Consider the following 11,089-nt stretch of genomic DNA (forward strand, 5'->3'; position numbering starts at 1 on the left):
TGAAATAATGTGTCTGTTGTGTTGATGGAGCAACTACAATGTTAGCGTAGCTCTGATCAATCTAAACTCCATTCAGAAAACAAACATTTTAAAAGCGGAAATGAGTCCATAAATGTTATTGACTCTGGTGTCAGAGCAGGCCAGTTTCACAACAAAGCAGTTATCACATGGGAGTGGACTGCTGGAACTCAAAGACTTTTATGTGCTGGTGATTAAACATTTTGACGCTGGCTAAAACCTCTTTGGGGGGCGCCAAAAATGTCTCTTTGCAGGAAAAAACCTTTCCTGTTGCAGTTATGGACATTTCAGTTGCCGGTTTGTATATTTCTATTCCTATTCCCTTGTGTGTATTTATCCTGTTTTGTATATTTCTGTTGTGTATTTCTGTTTACTTATTTCCCTATTCATTGTGTAGGTTTCTGTTTACCCTGTTTTACTGTGTTTTGTTTTGTGTGTTTCTGTTTCCTGTTTTATTTTGATAGTCCTGTTTTTTGTCTTGTCTTGTCTGGTTTTACTTCCTGTGTTTTCCCGCCTTTTTGATTACTCTGTCTCCCCTAATGTGTTTCACCTGATTGCACCACCTGTTCCTTGTTTGCTCCCTGCCCCGTGTATTTAGCCTCTGTGTCTCCCTTTGTCAAGTGTTTTGTATCTCCTCCCGGTTAATTGGTGATGGTTTGACCCGCCCCCTATGCTTTAGCCACGCCCCTTTTCACAGCTATTGAACCGTATGATGTAGAGTCTTGTGTGAAGTATTGTTGAACTCAGCAGGGAGTTCCCTTTTCATTGTTGATGATTTCCGGTGTCTGAGTGCCGCGCAAATGCACGGTCGCAAGGAGCGGCGTCCGCCAGTAGGCGCAGAGGTGCAAGGGCCCGTCCATTGCTGCTCGCAGATTTAATTTTCAACTGTATTCCTTTGGCTAGATGATTTTAGACCAGAGCAACAAGAAACAGCAAGACATTAGTACAGGTTAAACTATACAGACAGAAGTCAACAAGACACCACACAGACAGCTAGAGCAACAAATAAACCATGCAGAGCTGCAGGAAACAGCAAGACATTAGCACAGTTACACATCAACACTATCCCCATTCAGTATAAGAAGCCATGCAAGCATCAAAACACAGCCAAGCAATACAGACCCGAGCCATCTTCTTGCACCGTTCAACCGTTCAAAATACACAACAAACCTTGATATTGGGCTCTTTAAATACTTATTTCTCATGTTTTATGACAGATACCTTGCTATCTGTTATCCTCTGCAATATAACACGTATGACATATAACAAGGTTGCCATGCGTAGTGCTCTAACATGGTTATACCCATATATTGCAATATATATTTTGATATCTTTGAGTCTTCCTTTACAGCTGTGTGGCAATGTCATTAACAAAGTGTACTGTGACAATTACTCCATCGTTAAACTGGCATGCTCCAACACCATAGTAAATAACAAATTATTCTTTACACTTACATACTACCTGTGTAGAGTTTATCATGATCCTTCTTTTGTTTTCCAACACAATTTCAATTACAACAGATGAAACTGTTGTAATAATTATATTTTGATTCAACTCCTTGAAACCCACTGTCATGGTTGTGTATGTTCTGTTTCCTGTTTTATTTTGAAGTCTGTCTTTTCTCCCTGGTCATATCTGGTTTTAGTTCCTGCGTTGTGTTTTCCCGCCTTTTTCGATTGTTCTGCAAAGCCCTGATGTGTTTCACCTGTTCCCCAGCCCTAGTGTCACCTGTTCCTTGTTACCTCATGACCCTGTGTCTCTGTGTTGACATTGTTTGTTGTCAGATCATTGTATTTTGTTCTGTACTGTTTTGTGTCCATATGTGCAGTCTACCCCGTTGTCTCTGTGTTCCAGTTTTTGGTATTCCTGTCTTTTGTTGTCCTCCATATTCTGGAGGGATTTTGCCTACTGCCTTGTGGACTCCTTTATTTGGTATGGACTTTTGTATATCTTTGATGATACCCACAGATGCACCTGTTGTAAAAACAAAATTAAATATGTTTTGCTGACAAATGTTGATCAGAGAAGACCCATCCTACTCTGCCTCTGATTGGCTTGTATTTGTTGCCTTCTTCACAGAATGCGGCGCAGAGAGAAAAAAATAACACTGCCTGAGCCAGCTTGGTAGATGATGGCAGGTTTAATGCTGATTAACAACAACATTAAAATTCCACTTCATAAAAAGGTTGCCACCCCCACCCTATTTTCAAAATAAACACCCTGTGAAGACTCTCGATCATATATTGCATCACTACGCTATTTTGACAACTAAAACACAGTTGTTCTGTCCTCTGCCTGGAATCATGTGAAATCATGCCACCTATTGGACTTTCTTATTCAGGTTTGTTGCACACGTGAAGCAGGGAACAGGAATTAGAAAATAGGTCATTTTTAAAAGACTCCCATCCTCATAGCAATACACCAGCACCAGAAGCAATCACTTTCAATCCTAGGTTATAATGCTTAGTAAATCACTGGCTGTAAGTTAACCTTTTTATTTTTTTTACCAATGTATAGCAGCCGGAATTGAAGGGTATTTGTGGCAGGTGATGCTTAACACCATTGTATTTGTGAATGTTTTGTTGAGCACATGTAGTTGAGCATGTGAGTGTTGCTGTGTAGATAACATACAATGAATGTGATTTAAAGTAACACTAGATGAGACTAATCATGTTGTTTGTATATCATGTCATTTTTGTTTCAATGTATCAGAGAATTGGTTTATTGCTCTGCATGTATTTGTTTGTAGCATCTATTGTAATGGTAGCAGTTTAGCTCTTTACATCATTCTGTAAAATGCAGTCATTTGTGTAAGATAAATATTTATTGTTCCATGAGGGAGATTTTTCCGTCTGTTTCATGCACATGGTAATATACACAGACAAATACAGCAACAGATAACATAAAGATACAGAGAAACAATCGCATTTACAGCGACACCGAGTCACTGGGCCAGGTTGGCACTACTAATCCGCAGGGAGAAATACACCATTTTCAGCAGGGTACCATAGACTCAGACTTGGAGCTGCTGACCCTCACAGTCGGTATCAAAGTGTTAGCATACAGATCACCGTCTGAAGAAGCCTGCAAAACCATTAAACTCAGAGAAGCAATCCTGAGGCAATGCTAAAACAGCTTAGTTTATGAAAGACCCAGCCATCGATTTGCACTGCGTAGGAAAAGTTGAACACATTTCAACTTGTGCAGCAGGCTGGCATGTGCATGAGACCAGCACAGCCACGACAGTTTAACGGGTTTGCACCCAGTTTTCGCTCCACCTGTCAGATTGCCCACAATCCCTACCTGCCCGCTCGCCTCTCATTGAAATATGAATTACTAGTAGGCACGTCTGAAAATACCTTAAATAGGCTGGGAGTGTGTCTCAAACTGCACACTTCTATTAGTGCACTAACAGGCAGTAAACTTTGTACACTTGCATAGTGTGTAAATTTCGACAGGGGAGTGTTTTCTGAAATCACGCACAACCGGTGTCCATTTACCGGAAATGACGATCACAACATTTCACCCTTTCTTCAGTAAAATTGTGAATTTCACCCGGGGAGAGGATTACAGCCACCTATTGTTTTCCGTGAAAAATACATTTCTGCTTTGTTTTTCCGCATGTTATAAAGGCTCTAATGTGTTAGAATGTATTTACACACAACGTTATATGCTGCAGTCATGCAAAGTGCAATGCAAAAGATAACACAACATAAAATACATTTAATATAATTTTATTTAAAAGACGGTCCTGTGCTTATAGTTCTACAGGCTCCAAACCCCAGGCCGTAACGTTACTGCCAGCTAATCGATACAGTCCCGGTGCTGGCACTGTACTTTAGTTTGATGGGGAAAGTGACATCAGGGTGGACTTCAGACTCTCCAGTATGGCTACAACACATGTAACGTTAAGTTATAACTTATTTGTCAGTGGTTAAACTGTGCCGCTGTTAGCTAAGGTTAGCTTGCTAGAATGTTACAATACGATACAAATGTTATACATTACCAAAAGCAATACCGACTGCAAAATTAACCAAATAAACATGCATGCTTATGTTATACAAGTATAGCAAAAAAAAAGTGCGACAGTAGCGATGGAAAAACTCCCTTTTAGGGAGAAACCTTGGACAGACCCAGGCTCTTGGTAGGCGGTGTCTGACAGTGCTGGTTGAGGATGTGATGAACAGTGGCAATAATAGTCAAAAAAAGGATAATGGAACTATGACTAAAAATAGTAGTTGTAGTAGTTCATGGCGTAGCAGGGCACTGCAGGACATTACAGGGCGTTTCTTTGGCACTGCAGGGTGTAGCAGGGCATAGCAGGGCACTGCAGAGTGTAGCAGGATGTAGCAGGGCATAGCAGGGTGCGGAGCAGGACAACGGCGACAGGGTTGGTAGATGAATCTGACAACTATGAAGAGAAGCAGAGAAAAAAAGGGTGCAGTGTCTGCAGCTATACACCCTCCCCCGCCGGTCTAGGCTAACGCTGCAACTCCTCACTCCCTAACTATAAGCTTTATCAAGGAGGAGAGTATGCTGTATCGTTTTTTTCTTCCCCACCCATTCTTGAAATATTCTATATGCATTTCGAAAGTTTACTTTTTTGCGGACATTGATCAAACATAATTTCTAAAAATATCAATTATCACGGACAATATATCAGTGGGAAACTATTTTAAAGTTTCTTTTCCGATACTGATATTGGTATTGGAACAACTCTAATGGAAACCATTTTTTGTTATGTTTCTGTTCTAAATGCCATCTACAAAGTTTACTTTTTGCTGACATTGACCAAACAGAATCTTTCAATGGGACCTTTTCATAATGAGGTCATTCTGCTGCTGTGGGTGTCCTCTGTATCAAAAAGGATAAAAGAAGTCGCAACAAAGTTTCAGCTCAGTTAGGACGGATTTAGTCTGACTACAGAGGGTGTAAGCTCAAATTTATACAATGTCACAGATGTTTTATTAATAATTTGTAACCTGAACATTATGTTGAACTAAATGGTACATTTGGGGGTGTTTGTTAAAACTGTTTCCATGATAATGAATCTGTATAGTATTACTACACTGACTTATGTTCATGTATGCTTTGTGTTTAAGTTACACATTGTGCCAACCTAGTCCAAATTTAAACTAGTTACATATAGTTTTACAAATGTAGAACAAAAGTTAACATAATTATTTGTTGGTGTTTCTTATTGTTATAAACCAAGGTGAGGACCATGATAAACTCTACACAGGTTTCATATTTCATACTTGCTGCCTATTTTGACACCGGGGGTTTTAAATACTTACTTTTCTTGCTTATTTTGTCTTTGTATGTTTTCATAGTTTGTGCCAATGTTTTGCTGATTGTGGTTATCTGTATGAACAGGAGCTTACATGAACCTATGTACCTTTTTCTGTGCAGCCTGTTTGTAAATGAACTGTATGGTAGTACAGGGTTGTTTCCATTCCTTCTGGTTCAGATCCTCTCTGACATTCACACTGTTTCTGCTCCCTTCTGTTTCCTGCAGATTTTTTGTGCACACTCTTATGGAGCTGTTGAATATTTAAACTTAGCCATCATGTCTTATGACAGATACCTTGCCATCTGTTATCCTCTACAATATAACACTCGTATGACATCTAAAAAGATAGCCGTGCTTATTGCTGTGACATGGTTATATCCTTGTTTTGCAATGGTTGTTTTGCTGTCTTTGCGTTCTCCTTTACAGCTGTGTGGGAACGTCATTAACAAAGTTTACTGTGATACACACTCTGTTGTGAAGCTGTCCTGCTCTGACACAAATGCAATTAACGTGTACGGACTCATTGCCACTTTTAGTACAATCTCTGTTTCTTTACTGTTAATCCTTTACACTTACATGATAATTCTTAAAGTGTGTTTTTCTGGTTCTAAACAGACCAGACAGAAAGCTCTTAGTACATGCACACCTCACCTCGCTTCCCTCTTGAACTTTTCTTTTGGAGCTTGCTTTGAAGTATTACAGAGCAGGTTTAATATGAACAGTTTACCTAATATGTTGCGCATTTTTCTGTCATTGTATTTTCTTACATGTCCGCCACTTTTCAACCCTGTACTGTACGGCCTGCAAATGTCTAAAATCCGTGTCATATGCAAAAGTCTCATATCAAAAGCAGCCTATTAATGAAAAGTAGTCAAAAAAGGTTTTCTTATTTGAAAAAAATTAATCAGACTGTTCTATTGTAGAACTGTGCATTGTGTATAATGTGAAAAATAAACTTAACTAAGCTTTTCAACCTGTTTTTACTCTGTCAATACAGGAACAAAACATCCACAATACTCTTAATCTTACGTTTATAGAAAATGTTGTGTTTACCATGTCATGTCAGAATAAGCTTTTCTAAGGTATTTACTATCAGACATGAAATCAAATTTACAATTACACCTAACTGTTAATATTTGTATATAATCTACTTGCCTATCTCACACCGTTAACAATTCAGTCAAGAAGGACTTTGGATTTGCACGACTACTCATTTTTCAGCACATATACAGTACAGGCCAAAAGTTTGGACACACCTTCTCATTCAATGCATTTCCTTTATTTTCATGACTATTTACATTGTATATTCTCACTGAAGGCATCAAAACTATGAATGAACACATATGGAATTATGTACTTAACAAAAAAGTGTGAAATAACTGAATCTGAAAAGATTTTTTTGATAACTCTGCAAACCCTTGGTGTTCTCTCAATGAGCTTCATGAGGTAGTCACCTGAAATGGTTTTACCTTCACAGGTGTGCTTTGTCAGGGTTAATTAGTGGAATTATTTCCCTTATTAATAAAAAAGCAAAGGGTGGCTACTTTGAAGAATCTAAAATATAAGACACGTTTTCAGTTATTTCACACTTTTTTGTTAAGTACATAATTCCATATGTGTTCATTCATAGTTTTGATGCCTTCAGTGAGAATCTACAATGTAAATAGTCATGAAAATAAATAAAAAAACGCATTGAATGAGAAGGTGTGTCCAAACTTTTGGCCTGTACTGTATTTGAGCAACCTGATAGTAAGGAAGATAGGCCAGCCTGGAAGTAACAAATGCATGGACTAGTTTTTCAACATCATTTTGTGACATGATGTGCCTAATTTTGGCTATGTTACGTAGGTGAAAAACAGTTGTTCTTGAGATTTGTTCTAACTGGGCATTAAAGGATATATCCTGATCAAAAATAATTCCAAGATTTCTGACAGTAGTCAATGCCATCCAGAGTAGCTATATCTATGTTTAGGGCCCAGCACAATAACCTTGGTTTTGTCTGAGTTTAACATCAGGAAATTGTAGGTCATCCAGGATTTTGTGTCCTTAATCCATGCTTGAAGTTTAACTAACTGACTAGTTTTGTCTGGCTTGATTGATAGGTATAATTTGTTATCATCAAAAACTATCAAACTATTGTTATGTAGAAAGTTACATACAGTAACTGATTAGTGACTAACTTCTCAAGGACCTTGGAGAGAAAGGGGAGATTATATATAGGATCAAGAGTGGTTTTTTTCAGAAGAGGTTTAATCACAGCTACTTTAAATGACTGTGGTATATGACCTGTTAATAAAGACATATTGATCAAATCTAGTAATGTAGTGTTAACCAAGGGTAACGCTTCTTTAAGTAGCATCGTTGGGATGGGGTCTAAGAGACAGGTAGCTGGCTTAGCTGTAGACATTTTTGCATTAATTGGCGATGTTCAATAGGAGAAAAGCTGTCTAAGTGTATGTAAGGTCTAAAAGCGGTTTCTAGTGGCCCTGCGTTTAAAGATAAACCGTTTGAAGTTGATGGCAAGAGCTGATGAATTTTAACTCAAATTTTTGTACTTTCACATTAAAGAAGCTCAAGAAGTTGTCACTACTCAGAGCTTTAGGAATAGATGACTCAGTAGAGCTGTGACTCTCTGTCAGCATGGCTACAGTGCTGAAAAGAAACCTTGGGTTGTTCTTATTGTCTTCTATTAATGATGAGTAATAGGCTGCTCTGGCATTTCTGAGGGCCTTTCTACATGTTTTCAGACTGTCTAGCCAGTCCAAATCCGTGGGACAAAAGGGCATACTTAAGGAAAACTTTAGGACACTTGGGAAGACTTTTACACTTTGGGTCAGGACATTTGAGATGATTAAATACCCCTAATTGAAACAAAGCAAACGTCTATTGATGTCTTATTATTGACTTTGAAAGTAATTGGATAACACGAGAAATTCGCTCTGCATTTGGTGTGAACACAGCGTTAGCCACGATCAGTCTACCCCGCAGCATTTGTGTGCATGTGTCAAATAATCTATGATACTCATTGCTCTAACAATTAAAGTGATGGTTCGGAGTAATTTCACCCTAGGGTCCTTTGCACCATGACCTCGAGCCAAACACCCCCCCAGAAGCTTTTTTCACCTGGGTCGAACATTGGGAGAGTTAGCGTAGAGTAGCGTTATCAGCTGAATAGCTTAGCGCAGGGGCTAATGGACCCACGTTTGTATCTCGTTAGTTACCCCACTAATAATGCCCGAAATGATACCAAATGTCTACAAATAGGTTATGCACTCATAAAAACGATGGATTGGAAAGTTTGTAAGTACACCAGAAGTTTATGAACACTTGCCTGCTCTCCTCTGCTAGCTGCTGCTGCTGCTGCTACCTGCAGTTAGACGAGTGCTTAGGGCCGTCTACAAATTACTTCACCGAAAAGAGATACAACAAAAATATTTAATATTTAATTTAATGATTAAATAAGGTAATGTCTCCAAACTTACCTCAATTATTACTTGTCTCCTGCTAGTTATATTACAGCACTTACTTTAAAAAATAAGTTAAATTAAAAAATATTTTTGTTGCATCTCTTTTCGGTGTTGTAATTTGTAGACGGCCCTAAGCACTCGTCTCACAGCAGCAACAACAGCAGAGAGCAGAAGCCAGCAGGCAAGTGTTATTTACATAAACTTCTGGTATACTTACAAACTTTCCAATCCATCGTTTTATGAGTACATAACCTATATGTACTAGTGTAGACCTTTGGTATCATTTCGGGCATCATTAGTTGGGTCATTTACGAGATACAAACGTGGGTCCATTAGCCCCTGCGCTAAGCTATTCAGCGGCTAACATTACTCTACGCTAACTCGCCCAATGTTAGACCCAGGTGAAAAAAGCTTCTGGGGGGGTGTTTGGCTCGAGGTCGTGGTGCAAAGGACCCTAGGGTGAAGTTACTCCGAACTATCACTTTAAACAATGATCTAACACTAACAAAACTAGTCTTTCAATTTTAATTAGAAATCAGTAGAAAATCGAGGTGTCACTTGATTATGAGGTCGGACTGCTCTCTGCTTCTCGGACTCCCCCTGACTTGAAAAGGATAAAAGAAGCAGAATCAGTGTCTCTGCTCAGTTGGGAGGGGGGTCATAGTGTGACTACAGCAGGTGAGCGGATCAACGTTAGATTTATCCAATGTCTCAACATGTGTTACACTGTGGTGTGTATATACTATTAATGAGATCATGATAAACTCTACACAGGTGTCATATTTCAAACTTGCTGCCTACTTTGACACCGGGGTTTTCAAATATTTATTTTTCCTGATTATTATGTGTTTTTATGCTGTAATTATTTATGCCAATCTGTTGCTGATTGTGGTTATCTGTATGAACAGAAGCTTACATGAACCTATGTACCTTTTCCTGTGCAGCCTGTTTGTAAATGAACTGTATGGTAGTACAGGGTTGTTTCCATTCCTTCTGGTTCAGATCTTCTCTGACATTCACACTGTTTCTGCTCCCTTCTGTTTCCTGCAGATTTTCTGTTTGCACTCTTATGGAGGTGTAGAACTTTGGACCTTAGCCATCATGTCTTATGACAGATATCTTGCTATCTGTTATCCTCTACAATATCACACTCGTATGACATCTAAAAAGATTGCCGTGCTTATTGCTCTAACATGGTTATACCCTTCTCTTACCAATGCTTTGTCGGTGTCTGGTCAGACTGCTCCTTTACAGCTGTGTGGAAACATTATTAACAAAGTGTACTGTGACAACTATTCGGTTGTCAAACTGGCCTGCTCTGACACCAGAGTCAATAACATTTTTGGACTTGTTTACATATTTACAGTAATCTTTGGTTTTATAATCTTAATTCTTTTCTCTTACATGAGGATTCTTAAAGTGTGTTTATCTGGTTCCAAACAGACCAGACAGAAAGCTCTCAGTACCTGCACACCTCAACTTTTTTCCCTACTGAATTTTTCTTGTGGGGGTTTCTTTGAATTAGTACAGAGCAGGTTTAATATGAACTATTTACCCAATATGTTGCGCATTGTCCTGTCATTGTACTGGCTTACATGTCAACCACTCATCAACCCTTTACTGTATGGACTGAAAATGTCCAAAATACGCATTGTATGTAGACGTCTGCTCTTTGGGGGGGAAAGGTAACTACAAATGTTATCTGACAACTAAGAGCTTTGCTCGTCATGAATAAAAAGAAATACATTCATTAAGTTACCTTTGACAGTACTTTTGTCGACTGTATCTATATAATGTGACAACCTGAAACTGCGTGTTTTAATAAAACAGATTAAAAGGTTGTTTTGAATCATTAAGCAAATCATTTAAATCACCAAAATGAGATTCATGCAGTGTTCTTCGTTTGGATTTTTGTAATAATTTTTTAGCAATTGTATTGTTATCAGACTCCTGTTGCCACTTTCCTCCTCTGTTCTGCAGATATTTAAATCAGCTCTTTTCCATTCACTCTTTGCCAGTTTGTCAAAGTCACCATGTGCCTCATGTCTTTCTTTTAAAGCCACCTCAACCTGACTCGGACTCAGACCCTATACCCTATAGAAAATGTGTGTGAATGCGAAAGAAGAAGCTGTTAAAAACTCATCTGTTTTGTATGCACTTTGTCTTTTAATGTGTGCTGTGCCTCTGAGGCCCGTTCCAGAAAGCAGGTTTAGTGAAAACTCTGAGTTTGTTAACCCTAAGATGAGGAAAACTCACAGAGAGTTTACGTCGGTATTGAGTCCCGACTATAGATGTATTTTCATTTCCACA

General features: G+C 38.7%; 2 protein-coding genes across 2 annotated transcripts; both read left to right on the forward strand.

Annotated features, from left to right (window-relative positions):
- The first annotated feature begins 5,243 nt into the window (after window positions 1–5,243).
- LOC114553034 (olfactory receptor 142-like) lies at window positions 5,244–6,173 on the forward strand. Its single transcript, XM_028574128.1, has one exon. It carries the CDS (start codon window positions 5,244–5,246, stop codon window positions 6,171–6,173), a length of 930 nt encoding a protein of 309 aa, XP_028429929.1.
- Window positions 6,174–9,535: 3,362 nt separating this feature from the next.
- LOC114553035 (olfactory receptor 11A1-like) lies at window positions 9,536–10,468 on the forward strand. The gene has a single exon (XM_028574129.1). The coding sequence runs from the start codon at window positions 9,536–9,538 to the stop codon at window positions 10,466–10,468; it is 933 nt and encodes a 310-aa protein (XP_028429930.1).
- The last annotated feature ends 621 nt before the right edge of the window (window positions 10,469–11,089 follow it).

This window comes from Perca flavescens, chromosome 3 (assembly GCF_004354835.1).
Source record: "Perca flavescens isolate YP-PL-M2 chromosome 3, PFLA_1.0, whole genome shotgun sequence".
Classification (NCBI taxonomy): Eukaryota; Metazoa; Chordata; class Actinopteri; order Perciformes; family Percidae; genus Perca; species Perca flavescens.